This window comes from Leptopilina heterotoma, unplaced genomic scaffold, assembly GCF_015476425.1.
Source record: "Leptopilina heterotoma isolate Lh14 unplaced genomic scaffold, ASM1547642v1 Lhet_95, whole genome shotgun sequence".
Lineage (NCBI taxonomy): Eukaryota > Metazoa > Arthropoda > Insecta > Hymenoptera > Figitidae > Leptopilina > Leptopilina heterotoma.
In genome coordinates, this window is record NW_025111202.1 from 2,006,088 (window position 1) to 2,027,257 (window position 21,170).

The following is a 21,170-nucleotide window of genomic DNA, read 5'->3' on the forward strand; positions in this document are numbered from 1 at the left end:
GGATGTTACATACCGGCTTAACCATAGTAGAGATCTACATCATTTACAATAGTATTTGTATATTTATAGTAAATAATAGTCAAAAACTATAAATGCTTAAAATAATTTTTTAATTTTAAAGTCTTGATAGAAGATGTAAATTGTAATAGATGCACTTTGAAATGATTGTGCAAACAGGACAATGATGACTTATTAGGAAGAGAAAATGAAAGTTTCGCTTAATCTGGTTTGTATATCAGCAGATAAATATATTCTGACATAGATGTATGAGGTAAATGCACCAAGTTAAAACAACACATCGCATCGTCCCTTCTACGCAAGTAACCGCTAAGTAAGAGCTGTGGTTTATGCAATTCTATAAAGGCGTATCCGCAAAAGGTTCTTTAGCGTTTAGCCTCAACCGTCACGTGGGCATTTACGAATCAAGAATCTTAGCACTCTGAATTCACGTACTCGTCTTTCAACAATTTAGACAAGGTATAATCTTTTTCAATTCGAGTCAGGTTTGAATAACGTAAATGTATTCGGAACTAAATTACACACTTTCATAGGAGTCTTTTTTTAAAAATGCAGATCTAAATTCGTTCGACAATTAAAATTGCTATAAAGGACTTGACTTATTTATCAGTTACATAACAGTGTATATACAACAATGTACTGTATCCACATCAACATATACACGAATTGTTTGTTATTATCCATTTGCATAGACACGTACTTGAGACATTGGCCAACCATCATTACACCAATGTCTGTCATTAAGTTTCAATGAATTTATATTAATTGCAATGACAAGTTGTTTGATTTTCAGATTACCTTTTATGATCTGTCAACAAATGTTATACAAGGAACGAATGGGGTCGATGCAGCGTTTAATTAACACCAATGGGTTGGAAGAAGCTATTCAATGCAAAAATAATTCAATACAATCACCGATTTTATTTAAAAAAAAAAAAACAAAATAAAAAAAGAATACTACCGATGGTAATCCTGAAAACTATTCACTCAATGTCTGGTCTCTTGATGATGTCACTGTTTAAACATAGAGATTATCATTCTCAAAGCTCATAACGCAGTCAGCACAACAGCTTTAGAAACATTCATATCTGGTACATATTTTTTAATCAACAATTCTTTATTCAAGAATTCAAGAATAAAACAAGTTTCAAAGATTTTACTACTGAGAATCGTAAAGGTCAAAAGATTTATTCACAAGCTTCACAAGTGATGTCGATTAAAGAAAAATTTCGAAAGTGTTCTCGATATGATATTTTAATCATTTCCCTACTTCATGTTATAATAAAACTTTTACAATCCAACCGACGCTTTTATGATTCCTATATTTTTGGATATTCTGTCAAAAAAAAATTTATCACCTACAATATAAATTTTTACCCTAACTAACACTAATAAAAAAATCAAATATCAACAAAAAAAACTCACCAATCAAGTCACTTGGGAGAACGAGAGAAGTGTGAAAAAACCATTGAGTTAGTGACGCTTCCTGGAATGAATTCCAGTATCCCGCCGAGAAAATAATTCCTTTTAAAAAACGAACGCGTTTACAAAAATTCACCACTTTAAATTAAAATCTCAGTTAAGTGAGAGAAACACTTTTTTCATTTATTCTTTAACACTATCACACAAACATTATTAACACAATCTATTCTTGAGAGTTGTTACGCTGAAAAATGCGATTAAGTATTAAAACAACATGTGGACGAGTCGATGTCTCAACGCCGTTTGTGAAACAACTTCGAGACTCGGTGTCTGTTCGTAAACAAAAAAAAAGTAAGGGTTGGTGACTCCCACCAGTTAACCGATTCTGTCCTAAACCAATCGCACGTAAACCGTCAGACTTGGATGATTTTCGCTCTCTATAGAATATGACTACCAGTCACGATTGGTAAATAAAACTCCTCGCGCCTTTTCTCTCTTTGCAATTGCATAAAACAAAACCCTAAGTCGTAAAAATAAAAAGTATACCTTGTAATTGTAAAAAATGTAACGAACACCGTGAAACACGGAGAAAATATTTTCTTTACATAAAAAGTTAATTTTACACGAAAAATTAATTGAACAGTATTGATCTTTTACACTATGAAAAATCAGTGGTGCTTTGTTAATATTAAATTCGAAAGGCCATATCAATAATTCAAGATTAAGACCTTGAGCAATATTCTATAATTTTTAATCAAATTCAAACAAAATATCAATTAAATTACGTTCATTAAAGTCAAATTTAATAACAATGGCTAAAATACCAATACAGATCCAAAATGGGAGAGTAAACTTGATTCTTGTTCAAAATGCACCAATTTTTAAGAAAGTAACCAAAAAATACGTATAACGACTCGATTTAATTGGTTCATATTAAAAATATTCTAAATTCAGAAATATTTGTCTAAAAAATTGTCATTAGAAATTTTAATGATACCCAAAATGTTACAAACCTGATCGTTTACAAAATAACCGAATTCGTTCAGAAAAAGCCGACAAAAGAATAAATGGCGGTTTGTTTTTACAATAACTCCCTGGATTACTTTTTACCAATATAAAAAGAACTGATCAATAAAATTTGTTTTTAACTAAAAAATTTGCTTAACAAGAAATGTTATCTCTAGAGAAAGATTATGAATCGTATTTTCTCCAAACTACACTGTGACACACCCCTAGCAGTTAGTAAAATTTTGTTAACCAATTTTAATCGGATACGAAGCATTGATATCGAAATTCTTCAAAGAAACATTAGTTATTTGCAATTTTCTAAATAATAGGCGTTAACTTTTTACTCACCTGTTGAAAAGTTGAGATATTTGTGTGGAGTAAATTTCGATGTACCTTGTCTACGAACTGTTTGACTTTCCAAGAATCGCCGAGCGGTTACTACGTTCGGCGGATGTACTCCCTCGTGGTACTTATCCAAACTAACAACTAAAGAGCACCACGAGGCCGGTGCTTTTTTCAATATACTAGCTTATCACTTTACAAATAAATTTTGACAAATTCCACGACAAAATTGCATAGCTAAGCAGCTTCTTTCAATGCAAGAACAAACGAATCGATTAGCGCGATCGCAAAAGCGTCACCTTTCACTGTCCGGCGCGCATCTCTCTTATGCGCATACTCCTCAGGTGTGTGTTCCTAAATGCATCGAAATTTACTTCAAAATGGCTGCGCTACCAGAGGGGGAAAGAAAAATGTCAACCAATAGGAATTACTTCTCGTGCTGTTGAAACTTTCTCATTGGTTGAGTGAAAGTTCTAACAGAATTGTTCCTACTGTGACAAGTAAACAAGAAATTTTGTTTTTAAAAAATAGAAAGTACTTTCAGTTCATTCTTTAAAAAAAAAAAAAATGTCCTAAAGAGAACTTGAACATTAATTAAAAAGTTATTAATAAAACTATTTAATAACTAATTGAGATTATTTAAAAAAGTTGCGCGGAAATGTACTTGTGCAATCAATTGTAACTGTGAACGACACTTATTTTCTAACCTAACTTTTATAGTTTGCAAATCTCAACAGGCTCAACGCTCAACAGGCTCAACAGTAATGCGAGTCTGTTTCATAGTAAAAAGTGTAGATTAAATAATCTATTGTTAAAATTGCAATCCTTTATTGGATGCATTTAATTCTGTTATTTGAGATATGTTATAATTATCGTGAAATACAGGTAAGAATATTTTCTTATTTTCATTGAAATTTTAGAGAGAAATTTATAGCTAAAGTCTACTTGTAGCACGTGTTTTTATTTTTGCTTTAACAATTATTACTTTCTTTTATCTAAACTCAATGTTTATAATTTTTGCAGAGAATCTATGAAAATTAATCTTAAACTAATAAAATAGAATAGTTGAGTTAATTTTCATTAAAAAAAATTATGGATCTATTGGCGAATAATATCGTCTCAAAATCTGAATCTAAGAAGAAAAATCTCAAAACTGAGACAAAAAAATTTAAAAAAAGCTCTAATCCTATTAAAAAAATGTCTCCAGGAAAAATTAGTAAAAATAAGAAATTATCTAAAGTAGATAAAACTAAGAAGAAAATTCTTAAGGAAAATTTGAAGAACGTAGAAAATGTAAGTTCTAATAAAGTAAAAAAGACTGAAAATTCATTAAAAGAAGTATTAAAAAGTAAAGAACTCAAGGGTAGTAAAAAAAATAAAGAACAAATTTTGCCACAAAAAAAAGAAATTGTCATCACTATTAAAGAAGAAAAGAAACGAAAGAGTAATGAGACGGAAAAATTACCTAAGAAAGTGAAAAAAATGAAACAAGAGAAACAAGTTTTGGAAGATAACAAACACTCGACTGATGTAAATCCGGATTTGCAATTATCAACAAATCAAGTTAAAAAAGGTGTTGCAGCAATTTTAAAATTAGCGAATGCTGAAACTACTGCAGAAAAATGTCTAATGGCGGATGAAAATTCACCAATTTTCTTACAAGTGTGTTGTATAAAAATTCCAAAAACACCTTCTCGACAAATGAGAATGTAAGTATTCTTAATTTACGTTCAATATTTTAAACCAAATATTCAAATTTTATTAATAAAAAATTTTCAACAGTCAAAAGAATACTAATGATAAAAAATAATTTGAATATTTTCAAAGGTTTAAAATATTCGATATTCATAAGTCTTGTTTTTCATGATTATATTATTAAAAAAAACTCCAATTGATCCTGATGAATATCAATGATTCTAAAATTATATATGAGAAAACTAAATATTTAAAAGTATTTGCTTGTGCATATTTTAACAATAATTATAATAGGAAAATTATTTATTCTGATTTAAGGTTACTTCCACATTCTTTGGTGTCCCCTGAAGATGACGTCGCTTTAATTGTGAAAGATTTGAAGAAAGGTCGCAGAACTGACTATGAACCGACAGTTGATCATTTTCGCCAATTACTCGATGAGCATAAATGTAAACAGGTTAAAACTATTATACCCGTAAATCAACTTAAAACTGAATACGATCAATTTGAACTGAAGCGAAATCTGGTGAACAGTCATGATTTTTTCCTTGTCGATGGAAGAGTTTCCGGACACGTCGCACGACTGCTTGGAAAGACTTTTACCAAAAGACGAAAGTTACCAACTTCGATTAGAATGGGCAGCAAGGATTTAAAACATGAAATTGATCACGCACTTAATAAGACATCAATGCACTTAAATTCAAATGGTGATACACAAATAATGCAAATTGGAACTACTTCTATGCCGAAAACTCAAATCGTGGAGAATATTGAATTTGCCTGCAAGATTTTGGCCAAGAATTATCCTGGTGGATGGGCAAATATCAGAGCTTTAAGGATAAAAAGTCAGAAAAGTTTGGCAATTCCAATTTACATGACAATGAGTAAGTTGACTTATTTATATTAATTTTAATATTTTTAAAGGTTTAAAATGTTCACAAGACTTGTTTTTCATGATTATAATATTAAAAAAAAACTCCAATTGATCCTGATGAGTATCAATGATTCTAAAATTATGTATGAGAAAACTAAAATAGCGTTTGTCAATAATTCCGGGTAAAGTCAAGTAAAACTAATTATTGTTTTTGTTTGCAGAAAATAAAAACTTGGTTCAAGTACCTAATGTTCAACCAAAGAGACCAAAAGCTTATAAAACTTATGAAGGCGAACTTACGACTCTTCCTGGAAATGCTACTGTCAGTGTTACTCCTGATGGAACAGTCACTGTAACAAGAGGAATTAAGGAAAAGTCTGAAGATAACGTGACTTTACCCCCTGGTGTTGGAGTGAAACTAAGATCCGAAACGAAAACTGAAAGTGCTGAAGATGACAATAATAGTGAGGAAACTGATGAAGAAGAAGAGGATTAAATATACAAAAATTTTGTATATAAACCATTAACATTATTTTCTTTATTGATGTTTTAAAGGTAATTTTTTTTTAATTTTACCTTTAATGAAGTTGTAAATAAATATTTTTGTTATACAAAATTGACTTAAATCTATTTGCTTTTATTTAGCGTATGATCATCATCAAGAGGAAAACTTGATTGGTTTGAGTCTTTCAGTACAAAATCGTCTGGTCTTTTTTTGATATACTTTGATAATTATTCGATGGTGTTAAAGGCATCGCAGCTCCATTTGAACTTTGAGAATGAGCGACGTTAAGCGTAAGGTCGGTGACTACTTCAATTTCTTGAAAATTTTCTAATCTCTCAACATCTTTATCTCTTCTAATTTTTGTATTTGGAAGTTTTCTCAATTTCACTACCCTACTTTCATCAATGTTTAGTTCTTGGCAGCACACATCGAGTAAGGCTTGGAATGTTAAACACGTTTTCGGTAGATCAATTTCTATGAAATCTGCGTCTTGTATATTTGCAAGTCGCACTTTCAATACTAATTCTGAAATTGAACAATAGATTAAAGTCAAGACATTTTCTAAAGGTTCAACTTATTTATTCAAAATAAACCTAAATAAATAGGAAAAATATACATAGTAAAAAGTTACCAGTGGAATGATGAATATTTCCTTCTGAAGAATTTGCTTCTTTGGGAGAAGCACAACTTTTTGTGTAATCATCATTACTTTGCGTTCTCACAGTTGTGGAATTTGACATTTTTAAAAATTCTCCAGACAGAGCATAAGATAAAATTTGTAAAATATGCTGATTCGTACATACTGATTTGGGAGTCTCCCCAATTTCGGACGTTATATACGGATCTGCTCCGTTTTCCAAAAGTTTTACAATTACATCTTGTCGATTCATTTGACAGGCAAAGATCAATGCAGTTCTGAAAGTTAGAATGAAATTCTATAGTTATCAAAAAAACATTTTCTTATAATTAATAAAAACATACCGTCCATTTCTTGGATGACGAGAATTAACATCAACTCCAAGGTTTATAAGTTCCTCTACTCGTTTTAAATTTCCGAAAGAAGCAGCTACTCTAAGTTCATCTTCTAGTTTCTCCTTTTCATTCATTTTTAACCAACTAATTATCTACAATTACAGAAAACGAATTTATTCCAAAATAAATGACACATTATTTATTTTTTATTTATTTATAAAATGAAATGTTCCTTTAAATTAAAAATATTGATTTTGTCGAACTTTATTTATTATTCTTTTTTTAGAGATTAATTTTTCCGGGAATAAAAATGATTTCTCAAAAATGAAATAAGAATGCGAAAGTTTAAATTTAAAGTGAATTGTCAAGTTTTTTTGTCAAGTACTTACCTAAATTGCAACGTGCACTGAAGTAAATTGTTTCTTTTCCCATAATAAGTGGAAGAAGTCATTTAAATTCTAAACTATTTCTTGAGGCAATAAACAAGCAAAAAAGTAGTTCAAAAAGGAAACTTTTATTGACTTGGTTGTTGCAGATAAATAATGAAAACACATTGGACATAATAAATACAAGAAATATAAACTTACAGTTTAATTATCTGACAGACTAGGTTAGACTCTCATTATTCAACGCCATGCGCATGACCATTCACAAGTCACTGACCTTTTTGCTTCTGCTTTTTTCCATGTACTTAAAAGCGCTTAGTTTAAAAAACAATTATTATTAGAAAAGGCATTAAATAATCAAACTTTTCTACACACAGTGCATTTGTGTGTTTATGATATTTATAAACCATAAAATTATCAGTCACGTCATAAATTGTCACTTTTTTTTCTTTTCTCTATTTATATGTGAATTACTTTTTTAAATCTTTTTCTGAGAGAAATGGTGCAATGATGTAAATTGTAAATTCTAATTGTGATATTAGCTCTGAAATTGTTTAATAATATTTACTTAATATACTAATTGTTTGAAATTTATTGAAAATACGCTATAAAAGTAAAGCAGTATGTAAAAAAACCTTGTAATTTATTTCGCGTAAAAAATTAAAGATACAATAATATATACATAATAATACAATAAAAGAATTATCTACATAATTATACGTGAATATTAATAACAATCGTAACTTTTCACTTTTTTTGTCGATATTTCGTTGTCATTTTTCTTCTGTTACAATGTTGGCACAAAAAACCATTTTTTTTTCAACACAATGGATATTCTTAAGTAAAAAATTTCAACAGATTTTTAATAAACCGAATAGGAATCATCAGTAGAATCGGGACTATCAGAATTGCTTTCTGCAGCGTCAACGAAAGCTGTTGATAAATCACCGGATAATTTACTGACCGTTTGGCTGCTCACGTCGTACATGAAAATTTCCTTTTGTCCACTAAAGATGTCCTTTGGTCTAAAAATATCAAAGTTTTTGTTTTATTTCTATGAATTAAAGACAAAAATGTAAAACTATTTTTTAGAAATTTTTTTTGTCACTAAAGATGTTCTTTGGTCTAAAAGTAGTAAAGTTTTTAGAGACATTTTTAAATTTCTTTTTTCATGGAAAAGTAAAATCATTTTTAGAAATTTCTTCGCAATAATTCCATTATTTTCATAAATCATAAAATTCTTAAAAGATAAGATTCAATTATTTTAATTAATAATAACATTCTTTTTAGGAATTCAATTCTTTTTATGAATAATAATAAAACTCATCGCAGAATTTACATTATTTTTAATACAATTTTAATCAAATTCCTCGAAAAATGTAATTATTCTTAAAAAATTTCATTAAAATTCGTCAAAAGAATTCAATAAATTGCTTAAAAATTTGTTGATAAAATTGTTTACGAGAATTAAATAATTTCCAATATACATATTCAATTTGAATTATATTCCTGGAAAGAATTTAATTATTTTCATTTTCATAAATTACAAAATTCTTTGCAGGAATTTAATTATTTTCAATTCAATTTTATTATATAATTTCTAGAAAGAAATAATTTATTGAGTAATTTCTACTAATTTATTAGTAAAAAATTGCTTTTGAATTGGTTCGAAAAATTTTTTCTACTAAATTCGGTCATCCTCAATTATTATAAAACATTAAGAAATGGAGCAATCGATATTTTCATGTTTTATTACAATACTTTTATAAGTTCTTTAATTTCAGAAAGGTTTTAATTTGAATGGTTTGTAAAATTTTAATTTCTATAGAAAAATAATAATGATTAATAAAGAAGTTAAGTTATTGATGTTTTCGAATAATTTTACAATAATTAAAGAAATGCGAAGGAAAATTTTTTTTGAGTATCTATAATAATTTTTAGAGTGAATCAAAATATTTTTCAGTATCAGGGAAAAAGTCTAAATTTGGTCTGTGAATCAGAGAAAAAGAAAATTAATTTTTTGTGGTAACCCTGATAATTTCGAGTTGTTAAATTGAAAATGATTCCTAATTGATTAGAACTAAGATAAAAGGGATTCATCTCCAAAAAATGGGTTATTGTTGTTAATTTTCATTAATTTTGAACTGACAATAAAAAGGCTGGATTAACTTTCAATGCTAGAAAGTAAAACAATTATGACAAATCTAAAATTTGTTTGGAAAGGTCCAAAGATTTGGTGTAAGATGTTACTTACGTTGTGACAAGTAAAACAACCGATTGTCTTTGAGGTGGCGTTTTTTGTTCCTGTTCCAGCCACTTTTTGTAATTCTCCGAAGACGGTTTTTTGACCAGTTGTTTTAAGGATTCGCCAGCCAGGAATTTTATGGCCTGAACATCATTTATTTTCTTACTCTTCCTCAAGTTTGCATCATCGGAACCATCTTTGAAATTGTAATCGACCGGAGCTAATACAACGACGCTGGAGATTTTTTTCCCTTTCAATTCAGGAACATCTGGAATGGGGAATGACGCTCCGCTCACTTTCAGGGGTAAATAACGATTGTACTGGGGATCGTCCTTGGTTCCCACAATTACTGGATTCAAGTGAGTCGCATCTTCGCGAATATGTTGACCGGCAATTGTTTGACCTTGCGCCGTATTGGGATCGAAGCGAACTACTTTCATTTCCACGCCGCCTGGTTTTAAAGTAGCTTGCTCGATCTCGGTGGTTATCAATTTCGAAACTGGCTCTTCTACCGTTTTTGGTCGTTTGGCTATTGCGGGAATTGGTTCACTGGCCGAAGTTGCGGCCGCACCGCCTGCACTGTAGAAATTCTCGAGGGCTTCTGGAGGGAGGTTTTCGATGGGAATACCACCGATTTTGTCGTAGTCGAGGATTTGGATGTCGGCGTTGCCTAGAATGCCGGAACTGAGGAGTTGTTCGCGGATGTCGTCGGGTACTTCGTCGGGGAGATTTGCGATGTTTTCTTTGATTTTGGCCTCGTTCTTGGGGGAGACAGTGGTGGTGGTGGTGGTGGTGGTGGTGGTTGTCACTACCGGAGGCGTGAAATGTTGCGATTTTACGGAAGATTCCTCGGTCTGACTAGCGGGAGTTGCGTAGATTTTGTGATTCGAATTCACTTGGGAGTTTGGCCTTCCCCAGATGGATGGAGTGGAGGGAACACGCTTTTGGGTTTGTGTAGTTGGAACGTAATATTGTTGTTGAGATTTGTGTGACTGTGACTGTTGCTGTTGCTGAAAATTATTATTCTGCTGATTTCTTGAGTTTTCACTGTTTTGTTTTTGAGTTTGCGTGTCTTGATTTTGAACTAAGTGAGTTTGCCTGTCTTGATTTTGAACCAAATGAGATTGCCTGTCTTGACTTTGAACCAAATGAGTTGGCCTGTCTTGATTTTGAACCAAATGAGTCGGCCTGTCTTGATAGTCTTGTACTTGTGGATTTGGGGGGAAAGGACCGGGATGCAGGGGATTTTCTCTAATTGCGAAGTGTTGTTCGAGTTTGGGAACGGCTTTCAAAATTTCGCCTGAAGTTGTCTGCGACAACTGTACCTGTGGGTTTTGTTGAAATTGTTGACCTTGATTGTATTTGATTTGTTGTCGGTACTGATGATGCTCCTGCAATAATTTTTGATCTTGTTCCTGTTTCCTTCTTTGCTGGTCCTGCAGACGTTGGTGTTCCAAAAACTTTTGCTGTTCTTGATGCCGTTGCTGCTCTAGTATTCTTTGCTGGTCCACAAGTCGCTGCTGTTCGGCTAGTCGTTGCTGTTCGCGTTGTTTCAACAATTCTTGATGTCTTCGTTGTTCGTAATACTTTTGCTTCTGTTCCTCTTGCTGTTTATAATTCTGTTGGTGCTCCGGATTAAAGTTGTGATTCAAACTTTGCGGTTGCTGATGATTTTGGTGAGACGGCGATACACCCGAAAATGAAGATTGAGGATTGATTCGGTGGGGAATTGCGGCATTGAATGGCAGCTTTTGTTGAAAATCGGGCAAACCTTGGATATTTATCGGCAATCTTTGAGGTCGTTGTGAGTTTCGATTTTGTAAAGGAGCTTGAAATTGTTGAGGGGCAAAATTTTGTGCGAGTTGTTGACTCGATAGTTGAGCATTCGTTGACAGTTGTTGGTTCGGACCTAAATGTTGATTTTGTTGATGTTGCAGGAGTTGTTGCGGTGGGATTGAATTGACGATCCTCTGTTGGGGAAAAGCTGGTTGAACTCGATGAGGAACGGGCTGTAGAGGTTGATATGGTCCGTGAGATTTCTTCGAAGATCCTGGTGGTGGAAGAGGATTGGGTGGAACTTGATGAGCAGGATCCTGATCACTTCGTTTGTGGTGATTATTCGGTGGCACCTGATCAGTTCCGAAAGTGACTCGCAATCCGCTGCTACCAGGAGCGTGATATGACTCACTGTCCGGTCGGATGATTGCCCTCAAAGTTGTTGAAGGTTGTTCCGGAGGTGATGGCGTTGCCGTATGCACTTGAATCTCTTGATGAGGATCTTGGATCTTCTCGTGCTCTTCCACTGGGGTCAGAGCTGGAATCGGTGCGTCGTAAACTACTTGAGATTTACCGTCACTGTGGTTCTTCTTTTTCTCGTACTTGACGTAAAAAACTTGAATTGGCTCCTTCGTGGGTCGTGGAGCAGGTGGTTGGGGAGGAGGAACTGGCGTTGGTAAGGTTTCATTGGACTCTTTAATGATGATTTCGATAATTGGTTCAGGTTCGGAGGGGTAATAGCTCTGTGGAAGATTGTCGTAGAAGTCTTCGTCACTTTTGGCAATCGCTAGAGAATTGTAGAGAGGATCCCTTTGGGAGTACTGGACAATTGGTTCCATTTGCACGGCATAGGGTGGTGGGCGAGCTCCTCTTCTGGAATGGAATGACACTTGCTGCCTCTTGTCCCGATTCTTTGTCTCGTCCTTTGCTTCTGTAAGCAGGAGGACTGAAGCGACGACCACTAGTATCGTCTGAAACGTCTGAAACGTCTGAAATCAAGAGAGAAAGTAAGTTATTGTCAGAATTCTGACAATTCTATAGGGTTGAATTTCATGTATTCAGTTCATTCAGTTCATTAGATCGCTAACCGAGTGACCCTCTTTCAATGAGGAGAGAGAATTTCCTTAAATGAAATTTATTGGTATTCCCAACAGCACTGAACGAACAGTTAACCAGTTCCTAATATAAATGATTCAGATTCGCATTCATCCGATGTGCCAGATATGGCTAAGCAAGTTGTTATTGGTTTTACAGATTCACAAATTGTTGAGAATAATATTCTTAGCGAGTCAGAGTGCTTTCTTCGCATAATTTACGAGCAAGAAAGAAGAGAAAATTTTATCTTAAAAATTAACGCCCGAGCGCTTCGCACCTAAGTTTATTGCTCTTTTGTATCGTACACGATCTTCATGAACCCATCGTTATTCAGTTATAAACAAATGTTATAGTTGTTCAAATATAATTGCGGTTTTACTTTGTAACGTAAAACCATAGACGCGGAAGTTTGGGAAAGTGAAGTAAAAATAGTTTTAAAAAGACAAAAAACGAAATGAGTTATATATAGGTACATATAGTGTAGAAAGTGGTTTGGACCGTTTGGACCGACAATAACTGGAGAGATGATAAAAAAAAAAAAAAAAAAAATGATAAAAAATAATAGTATGCGAATGATAATTAAAGACATGACAAGATAATTTGAGCAGAAAATGAAAATTACCAGTTTGAGGAAGCGCATGATGATAAGAATTCCTTTGCTTTCAGGACACACTTCACTGACTCCGCGTGTTCACCCCGCAGTTTGCTATTTTGCCCGAAGATACATTATAGGAAGAGTCGGCGTGTAGACAATATTAACTGGAACTTCACATAGGAACTAAATAAGAAGACTTTGGGACTTGGACTTGGTTTCTCCCTTCCAAGTGCCACCACCTCTTGGAAAAGAAGCTCCTCTCTAATGTCTGCGAGATGATGGAGGGGCACCTTTCTCTGCTTTAATACACATACCAAACCAATGCATTGGTCTCCACATAACACGAGTATAATGTGACTTGAAAAATTAAGCGTGCGAAGACACCAGGAAGGTGAGCGGACGACGACTTTCTTTAATCGTCTCGAACTCTTCTTTACTTCTTTTAGCCTGGCATTTTCATTTTTCAGCGACCTCCACGGGCCAATGAAATTGAAATCATTCCTTCCGGTTCTTTCTAAACTGTAATTACCGTTTTGTCTGTTAGCTTACTACCAAAAAATGTTGCAATAGAGAAATGCATATTAAAAACGTTCAAAACTAATCTTCCTTTTCATTCTTTTAACGAGTGTTGATTAATTAAAAGTCATTTCAAAAGATTTCACTCCTAATTTTCAAAAATAACTTGAATATTAAATATTTAAATACAAGTTTTCAATATTATTTTCAATACAGAAAGTATTTTCGTATTTAATTTTAATACTTATAAAAACTTATATAAATTTTAAATTAAATGCAAACTTAAAAATGATCTCTTTTCATTTGTCGAGAAAACGACAACTTTTTTTTTACACAAGAAAAACTAAATTTTCTGCAATTTCTAATGCAATCTATTACAGGAATTTATATTTCTATTCTTGAAGATATTTTATATTTTTACGACAATTATGAAGAAAATAGCAGTTGTAATTATTATAATATATGATAATTCTCTTATAAAAGCATATTTTCTGGTGTGCCATAATTCTTTGCAGAATTTACCGTAAAATTTTCTCCCTTTCTCCTTTTATGACTTATTTTAACGTTTATGCGTGAAATTTTTATCCCAACGAAAAATTAAAGTCTATTTCTTGATGACATTACGAGTTGACAAAAAAAAAATAGTTTCGTTGAAAATTCCAACACACATAGTGTGTGGTTATATTTTTTCAGGAAATTACAGTAATTTGAATTTTGCATTTGAATGATCCCAATAATAAGAAATTATTTCTTTAGGTGTTATGGTTGTACTAAGTAGCTCATCAATAATTATATATGTATAGGCACGTAATACCGTATATTCACCTAAATTCTGGTGCGTGACCAGTTTCCTTTATAAAGAGTGAAATTAAGTTGGTTCTTTATTTTTTTGCGTTAAAATTAACCGGAAATGTCGGATAGAATAAATAAATTCTAAAAATTATATAAAAGATTGGAAATGAATTACTTTAATAATTTTTCGAAAGAAGAATCTCTTTTTTAATTTTTTGCAAAGACATTAAAAATATGATTTTTAATCTTTTTAATTATTAATTTTGTGTAGATAATTTTAAAAATGTTTTCTGTTCACACAGGATTTGGGACATTATGAATTCACTGTAAGGAATTTAATTGGAAAGTAATGGAATTCGGTCGCTCTGAGATAAACGCCTCAATATTCATTAAGTTCCTGCTGTCTCGATGACTGTAGGCAGTGTATAGGCAGAAGATCTGGCGATGGGCATTTGGCGAACGTCCAGTTGAAGATTCAAGTCTTGCGTCCTACTTGAAGAACTTTCACTTATGTTCTGGCGTAAGAGGTCCAAAGAGAGACCCAGGTTCAGATTTTATAAAATTTGAATTCTCGCAAATAACTCTCGTGGACTTGAATTAACTTACTTGACACGTATTATCTGATAAGTGAGCATAATTTTTTGCATTTATTTTTTAGAATTTACCCGTTGAAAATAACCGCAGCAAGTATAAAAAATTTACAAGTACAAAATAAGGATGTTGCATTGAGAAACTGAATGCCAAACGAGCAAGAACTACATTATGCATTTTTTCTAGAATATGAGCTACTTTTACAGAGTGAAAAAACTGACTACAATTTCCATTCCAAATTAGAATTGCTTCATTTGACCATAAACCGAGTTTACGATGACCTAAAGTATTTTACTTGTACTTTTAATATACGTATATATTATGAATTAATTTTCTGTTTATCGAAGCGAAAAGAATTTTCAAGCTTTTTTCGAGAAGCTTTTTTTCTACAGAATGTGAAACTTTCACTTTTTAATTTTCAATTCTAATTTGTGAATAGTAAATTATAAATAGATTTTTAATTGTAAATATAGTAAACTTGTCAATTGTAATAATTAACATCAGGATCAGTTTCTCAAACTTGTGTACATCATACGAAATTGTCGTTTCAGAAAAAATCCGAGTTATTTAGAAATTTTGCATGTCCCAAGCCCAACGAAAGGGAAAAAATTCTCACCGAGTTGCGAATTAAACGAATTCCCTTGAGATGCGTATAATTGGAGCAGGCGATAACTTTGTTGGAATTACATGCGATGTTAGATGTAAAAAAAAAAATACTATAAAAGTGCATCAATATAGTGAAGATTGCATTATATCTGAATAGCCTGATTCTCATGAAAGTCCAAAGCGTAACAGCAGATGCTCCGATACCAAAGATTGACGATACTCTTTCCATGAGGTGTAAATGTGTGTGGTTCGTTAAACCTGTGAGCTAACGTAACTGTTCTGTTGAAGAGTGAAAGTGCTGTGTAAAGTGGAACGTAGAATTGAACTAACTATTTTTATTAATAACAACTGAATCTGCAGAATCGTTTATTTACCGTAAATACATTTTTGCAATGTGTCTATTGCAAAAGGTGCAATTACAGCTTGTAATATAAACCTGCACCAATTAATTTTAAACTAAAGCAATTTTTTTTTTTTTTTTTTTTTTTGCAAAACTTTAAAATATTTTCACCATGTGTATATATGCACATTGTGAAAATAATTTAAAGATTTGCAAAAAAAATTCAATTTTTCGTTTTTTTTAACTAAATTTAAATTCATTTATTTAAAATACTGAAAGGAATTTAGAGTAAACTTGAAAATTGAAAGTATTTCCTTCTTTTTAAATTTAAAGCTCAAAACTTACTCTTCCCTACTAAAATTTCAATTGAAGCGAATTGTAAGGCTTTTTCTACAATATTCAAATTTTTTAAATAAAAAACTTTTCTGCGACATAAAGTAATAATTATTAGTTAAATAATCTTTAACGTCCGAGATATATATTTTATAAAATAAGTCAAATATAACGAAAAAAAATCGGACAATGAATATAAATATTTATTTACTCCAACGTTTCGAAATCTAAATGATTTCCTTTTCAGAAATTATTAACTACATAATTACTGTAAATTATTATAGTTATTAACTAATTAACTATAAAATTAATAATTATTAAATATAATGAATTTTTTTAAATTTACTATTATTTAATTTATTATATTAATATTTTCTTCAAGAAAAGAGGTTTTTTTGGAGAAATTTTATTCTATTATGTAATTGTTAAATGAAGTACATACATATATGTATACTGATAATAAGTGTACATGTACATATACACATACAAACATGTCTCTTGAGAGTGAAACGATCGTTGAGTGCAAATGTGATTCTTGCATTAAAGTCCGATATAATATTAAACAAATATTTCTTGTACTTGATGTTTATGGCTGGTTATTGGATTCCTATATCGTGGTTTGTTTAAATTTATTATAAAGAAGTAATAAAACCGACATTTTTTTCAATCTTACTTTCTGTATTTACTTTATATAAGATAGGTTATGTTTATTTGTATTGAAGATTGAAACTAAAATATGTTTTGAAATTTATTAAACTGGAATTTTAAAGAATTTAAAATAATTTACGAGAATAAATTGTTTTGAAGGTTTTTTTAAAATTGCAATATATTTAATTAATTTATTTAATTTATATTATTTATATTTATTTCATTTATTTTCAAGGACTTTTTCCTGGAGGATTTATGGAGCAAATTGCCAGGAGAATGGCAAAGGACTTTGGATTCTGTGACTCCGTGCGAATTAGGAAAATGGATTTTAGGCGAATCGGGGTAATGTTAAAATATATAGTTATAAAAAAGATAAAATTGTGATATTTAGTAATATTTATTTGCCTTATTTTAATATTATTTTTATTTTTTATTTTATTTTTTAGTACACGAGTTTGGCCTTTATCGTTAATAGCTTTGAGACAAGTTATTCGGAAGTTGGAAATTAATAGGAATCATAATGAAAGGGAAGCTATTAAATGCCGTGGAAGAGAAAACGGAGGAGTGAGCGATGTTAATTACTTTTCAACGGGAAAGATAAATTCTGTAAATTCAAGTTCAAATTTAAACCAAAATTTGAAACCTAAATTTGATAAACTTTTTATAAAGCATGTGAAAACGAAAAAACGATACGAAATTGAAAAAATAGCAAAGGTAATATTTTAAAAATAATATTCAATTCTTTCAACTTTTATGTACTTATATTCTGTTTGTTATTCCTTAGATTTTAAATGACTGCACATCGAAAACGAATTGTACCTGTGTTGTCGACATTGGTGCCGGAGTGGGACATCTGTCTCGCGTTCTTGCCTTCAAATATGGATTAAATGTTATTTGCATAGAGCAGGATTCAACTTTGACGAATCAAGCAAAGTAATTGAAATTAATTACATTTTCGAATAATTCAATTTTTTGTTCAATTTGAATGTTGAAATTTTTTATTCTTTACAGAAAGTATGATAATGAGCTGTCAGCTTCCATGGAAAAATACAAGTTTGCTTCCAGTGGAAAAATTGACCATGTTTCAATGACTGTCACTGCGAATAATTCCGGAGAACATGTGATCAATGATTTAGTCACAAATTTTGCCAACGGATCGATTAAAAAATTAAAAACAGAAGAATTTGGCATAATCGGATTACATCCTTGCGGAGATTTGGCTACTACACTTTTAAGATTGTACTCGTCCTGTGAAAAAGCAAAATTCATCTGTATTGTCGGATGTTGTTATATGAAACTTACTCTCAGGTTTGTACATTGTACTTAATAAATAAATATTTGTTTAAAACTTAATTTTAAATTATTATCATATCTTTTTGTATATTTTTCGTATTAGGAATGATGAAAATAATTTGAAAGGATACCCGATGAGTAAACATGTTTCATTGATGTGTAATAATAAATTATCTTTCAATGCTCTTGAAGTGGCTTGTCATGCTGTTGAAAAACATTGTGAAAAGCTGAAGAGTGACAATTATACCGATTTAGTTGTAAGTTGAAAAAGAGAAATAATATTACGTCATGTAAATATTTAGTAAAATTAAAATTTTATTCAGTTAAATTATCATAAAATTTACATGCAATTTTTCACAGGTACATACATACAGAGCAGTCTTGGAATATATTTTGGTTGCAAAAAGTCCTAAACTTCGTCGTATTCAAGTGAAAAGTGTAAAAGTAAAGGAAGGCATGTCGTTTGAACAGTTGCGTAACAAATAATAATTTATTTTATTTAGTATTATGAAAAGTATAAATTTGTATAAAATTACAACTCTATTTAACATCTGGAATATTTGACGACATTGACATTCTTTCAGATACTGCAAAAGTGCGATAGAAAATTTCGAGTTCGAGAATCAACCAGAATTGTCTAGTTTTACACAATCGAATATTTGTGAATTTTTGAAAAAGTCTAAAAGAGTATTAATCTTTAACTCACTTCGACTGATGCTGGCACCATTAGTTGAAACTTGCATTTTGTTAGATAGATTTCTGTTCCTCTCCGAAAAAGGATTGATTCCTTCATTAAAGGCTGAATTTGATTGTAAGCTATCGCCGAGAAATTTTGTACTTACATCGACAAAGTAATTAGGTATCAAATCTTTTATACAATATATTTTTATAGAATATTTAACATATGTTGACTAGAAATTCAACATAACTCTCGTTATATTTTTATGTACCTAATATATTAATATTAGTTTTCATGAAATATTTTTTTAATTTATTAGTTTTTATTTTTAAATCCACAGTGATTTGAAACGAGACCACAGGCTTGGTTTTGGTGAATTTTCTCCTTCATCACCATCAGGATCTATATTTTCAGGATTCTCTCCAGCGGTGTTTGCGGTTGACTTTGAGGAAACAGAAGACGCTGAATCGTCTTCTTCACTATGTTCATGTTCCGCTAGTTCTGAAGTTGGATCAGAATTTCCCAAACATGTTCTGAGTAGTTCCTTTCCTTCTTCACTCGATATAACCGGGCGAAGCTTTTTCGTTGTGTACGTGTAAACATCTCCAGTTTCACTTTGAATCACTACAAGTACTTGTGTTCCTGTCATTTTAGACAGTTTATAAGCTCTACTTAATAATCTCGACTTTTTTGTGGAAAACGTTAAGCGTCTCTTCTCTTTGTCTCGGATAAATTTTGTCATTTTCAATTTTGTTTTCAAGCTTCTTTGTTCTAAATTGTAAAATGTTTTCAATTCAATTTTTTCACTTTTATTTCTCTTATATTAAAGTAAAAGTTTAATAGGTAATAATTTTAAAATATCACTTTATTCAAATTGTTTTTAAATTTTATATGTGAAAAAAAAAGTTAAAAAAGCTTTCAACTGTGTATGATTGTGTAGCTAAACGAAACAGTGAATGATAAATTTAATTTGTGTTTATTTTTGGATGGTTCTTTTTTAACAATAGGTCATTAAGTACCGTGTGTTTACTGCTAGAGGCGCAGCACTTTCTTGGAAGTATGAAAAGAAAATTTCAAGAAAAATTTAAACTCTTTTACTCAATTTTAAAGATTTTATTTTTAAAGTCAATTTTTAACCTTATTTTTAACTTTAGAACAAAATTAAGTTTTTCCATTAAAAAATACGTTGATAATAAAAAATTAGAGTATTATATGTATGTATATTGTTTTAAACCGATTATAATAATAATCATAATAATACCCACTTGTCAAATAATCATTGTAATTGAAGATAAGAGACATTTTTCTAAATTTTAAATTAACAGGCCTAAAAAATATAAAATTAATTTTACTTTTATGTTTATAAATTTTATAATATATTGTTTTTAAGTTTTTCGTTAATATTTAGTAAAATAAAAACCATCAGCAACTTGAATAGGTACAATAGAATAATGAAGAATATTTACGAAATGTTAAAATTAAAAATTGTTTTATTTTTTTCTCTATTTTCATAGAAAAAAGGAAAAAAGACTATCGCGAATTCGCGAAACAAAATTACAGAATTTAAAAGACGCAGCGCTCTCTGGTTGCTAATATTTGTATTATAAGTATAAAGATGAGTAGAAGAAGTAAAACACTCACATGTGTTTTTGCCGGTTTTTAACAATAATAACTAATTTTTTAAATAAAAACTTACAACAGTGGTTAGTTTAATATAATTGTTGGAATATTTCCATTTCTTACATTCTTACCATTCTTACTGAAAGTGAACTTCATTTTACAATAAAATAATAATATAGACAACTAAAGGAGATTATTTTTCTGCTCCAAATTATTAAAATTGCAATTTAGAACGCATTTCATCTTATATTTAGCATTTCATATATAGTAATTTTTTTAATTAGTAAATTTCATAATTTATACTTACAATATGACTGTATTTTTTGTACTTTTTTGTAGATCATGTTGCCGTTCGTAATAGGTGTTATGAAACGATATGCACCAATAATTACTCTTCCTTTTGCTGCACTTATTGGATTTATTGGTTATAATTTAGAGGAAAGATTTTCCAGTAAATACACGCCTTCCACACCATCAATAAATCAACAACGTTTAGAAAGAAGTTTAGAAACAATCGTTTCGGATATTGAAGATGAAAAAGAAAAATCAAAAAAACATAGTCCACTAGAAGTAAATTTGTCACCTTCTCTGCAGAGGCAGATGTTTATTAACAAGAATTAAGTCAGATATCATCCTATTGATAAATCTTGTAAATTTACAATTTACCCAATTTACTTATATTGCAATATGTAAGAATTTTTTTCTATAAGGATATAGATATAGATTCAATGATATGATTGCTGAAATCGCTGAAATTAATGACAAACTCATGTAATATAATAAAATTTGACAATATTTTATTTTAAAATATATAGATGT

The 21,170-nt window shown here is 30.7% G+C and overlaps 7 protein-coding genes across 13 annotated transcripts in view; 3 read left to right on the top strand and 4 right to left on the bottom strand.

Moving 5' to 3' along the window:
* The window catches only part of LOC122512216 (protein hu-li tai shao), a 38,510-nt gene extending 35,375 nt beyond the window's left edge, over window positions 1-3,135 (bottom strand). For 3 of the 5 annotated variants that reach the window (XM_043627940.1, XM_043627936.1, XM_043627937.1), the window contains exon 1: window positions 2,797-3,135. The gene's annotated coding sequence lies outside the window, so the exon portion shown is untranslated. Of the gene's footprint in view, window positions 1-1,443; window positions 1,753-2,796 lie in introns of those variants that run through there. The other 2 variants (XM_043627939.1, XM_043627938.1) reach the window with 2 other exon arrangements.
* Window positions 3,136-3,497: 362 nt separating this feature from the next.
* Window positions 3,498-5,866, top strand: LOC122512220 (ribosomal L1 domain-containing protein CG13096-like). Its single transcript, XM_043627946.1, has 4 exons — window positions 3,498-3,675; window positions 3,814-4,499; window positions 4,804-5,369; window positions 5,581-5,866. Exons 2-4 carry the CDS (start codon window positions 3,883-3,885, stop codon window positions 5,853-5,855), a joined length of 1,458 nt encoding a protein of 485 aa, XP_043483881.1. The 5' UTR covers window positions 3,498-3,675; window positions 3,814-3,882; the 3' UTR covers window positions 5,856-5,866.
* Window positions 5,867-6,004: 138 nt separating this feature from the next.
* On the bottom strand, window positions 6,005-7,792 carry LOC122512222 (ankyrin repeat domain-containing protein 40-like). Its single transcript, XM_043627948.1, has 4 exons — window positions 7,226-7,792; window positions 6,846-6,988; window positions 6,496-6,779; window positions 6,005-6,389 (listed from the first exon to the last, which is right to left on the bottom strand). Exons 2-4 carry the CDS (start codon window positions 6,968-6,970, stop codon window positions 6,049-6,051), a joined length of 750 nt encoding a protein of 249 aa, XP_043483883.1. The 5' UTR covers window positions 6,971-6,988; window positions 7,226-7,792; the 3' UTR covers window positions 6,005-6,048.
* Window positions 7,793-7,848: 56 nt separating this feature from the next.
* On the bottom strand, window positions 7,849-13,324 carry LOC122512217 (RNA-binding protein 33). The gene is made up of 3 exons (XM_043627942.1): window positions 12,961-13,324; window positions 9,477-12,232; window positions 7,849-8,247 (listed from the first exon to the last, which is right to left on the bottom strand). Exons 1-3 carry the CDS (start codon window positions 12,976-12,978, stop codon window positions 8,085-8,087), a joined length of 2,937 nt encoding a protein of 978 aa, XP_043483877.1. The 5' UTR covers window positions 12,979-13,324; the 3' UTR covers window positions 7,849-8,084.
* Window positions 13,325-16,570: 3,246 nt separating this feature from the next.
* Window positions 16,571-19,213, top strand: LOC122512219 (protein RRNAD1). 2 transcript variants are annotated; one of them, XM_043627944.1, is made up of 9 exons: window positions 16,572-16,728; window positions 16,995-17,101; window positions 17,206-17,473; window positions 17,544-17,692; window positions 17,771-18,067; window positions 18,156-18,309; window positions 18,413-18,522; window positions 18,637-18,911; window positions 19,072-19,213. In XM_043627944.1, exons 1-8 carry the CDS (start codon window positions 16,603-16,605, stop codon window positions 18,905-18,907), a joined length of 1,482 nt encoding a protein of 493 aa, XP_043483879.1. In that variant the 5' UTR covers window positions 16,572-16,602; the 3' UTR covers window positions 18,908-18,911; window positions 19,072-19,213. The 2 variants fall into 2 exon arrangements, with proteins under 2 accessions (XP_043483880.1, XP_043483879.1); XM_043627945.1 differs by lacking the exon at window positions 19,072-19,213 and having other exon boundaries at window positions 16,571-16,728; window positions 18,637-19,042.
* LOC122512183 (transcription factor of morphogenesis MCM1-like) lies at window positions 19,060-20,735 on the bottom strand. Its single transcript, XM_043627891.1, has 3 exons — window positions 20,659-20,735; window positions 19,997-20,058; window positions 19,060-19,502 (listed from the first exon to the last, which is right to left on the bottom strand). Exons 2-3 carry the CDS (start codon window positions 20,031-20,033, stop codon window positions 19,060-19,062), a joined length of 480 nt encoding a protein of 159 aa, XP_043483826.1. The 5' UTR covers window positions 20,034-20,058; window positions 20,659-20,735.
* LOC122512223 lies at window positions 20,278-21,161 on the top strand. 2 transcript variants are annotated; one of them, XM_043627949.1, is made up of 2 exons: window positions 20,278-20,434; window positions 20,691-21,161. In XM_043627949.1, the coding sequence occupies exon 2, from the start codon at window positions 20,694-20,696 to the stop codon at window positions 20,970-20,972; it is 279 nt and encodes a 92-aa protein (XP_043483884.1). In that variant the 5' UTR covers window positions 20,278-20,434; window positions 20,691-20,693; the 3' UTR covers window positions 20,973-21,161. The 2 variants fall into 2 exon arrangements, with proteins under 2 accessions (XP_043483884.1, XP_043483885.1); XM_043627950.1 differs by lacking the exon at window positions 20,278-20,434 and adding an exon at window positions 20,459-20,618.
* The last annotated feature ends 9 nt before the right edge of the window (window positions 21,162-21,170 follow it).

Bases quoted from the DNA above. Each gene is read 5' to 3' on its own strand.
- LOC122512220 (XM_043627946.1), top strand. From the start codon at position 3,883: ATGGATCTATTGGCGAATAATATCGTCTCAAAATCTGAATCTAAGAAG. The intron at 4,500-4,803 runs GTAAGTATTCTT...TTCTGATTTAAG, and splicing joins CCTTCTCGACAAATGAGAAT to GTTACTTCCACATTCTTTGG. The intron at 5,370-5,580 runs GTAAGTTGACTT...TTTTGTTTGCAG, and splicing joins TCCAATTTACATGACAATGA to AAAATAAAAACTTGGTTCAA.
- LOC122512222 (XM_043627948.1), bottom strand. From the start codon at position 6,970: ATGAATGAAAAGGAGAAACTAGAAGATGAACTTAGAGTAGCTGCTTCT. The intron at 6,780-6,845 runs GTATGTTTTTAT...TCTAACTTTCAG, and splicing joins CGTCATCCAAGAAATGGACG to AACTGCATTGATCTTTGCCT. The intron at 6,390-6,495 runs GTAACTTTTTAC...GTTCAATTTCAG, and splicing joins AAATATTCATCATTCCACTG to AATTAGTATTGAAAGTGCGA.
- LOC122512217 (XM_043627942.1), bottom strand. The intron at 8,248-9,476 runs GTAAGTAACATC...TGATATTTTTAG, and splicing joins GTTGTTTTACTTGTCACAAC to ACCAAAGGACATCTTTAGTG.
- LOC122512219 (XM_043627945.1), top strand. From the start codon at position 16,603: ATGTCTCTTGAGAGTGAAACGATCGTTGAGTGCAAATGTGATTCTTGC. The intron at 17,474-17,543 runs GTAATATTTTAA...GTTATTCCTTAG, and splicing joins AAATTGAAAAAATAGCAAAG to ATTTTAAATGACTGCACATC. The intron at 18,310-18,412 runs GTAAGTTGAAAA...AATTTTTCACAG, and splicing joins ACAATTATACCGATTTAGTT to GTACATACATACAGAGCAGT.
- LOC122512183 (XM_043627891.1), bottom strand. From the start codon at position 20,033: ATGTCTCTTATCTTCAATTACAATGATTATTTGACAA. The intron at 19,503-19,996 runs GTGGGTATTATT...TTTACAATTTAG, and splicing joins TTACAATGATTATTTGACAA to AACAAAGAAGCTTGAAAACA.
- LOC122512223 (XM_043627949.1), top strand. From the start codon at position 20,694: ATGTTGCCGTTCGTAATAGGTGTTATGAAACGATATGCACCAATAATT.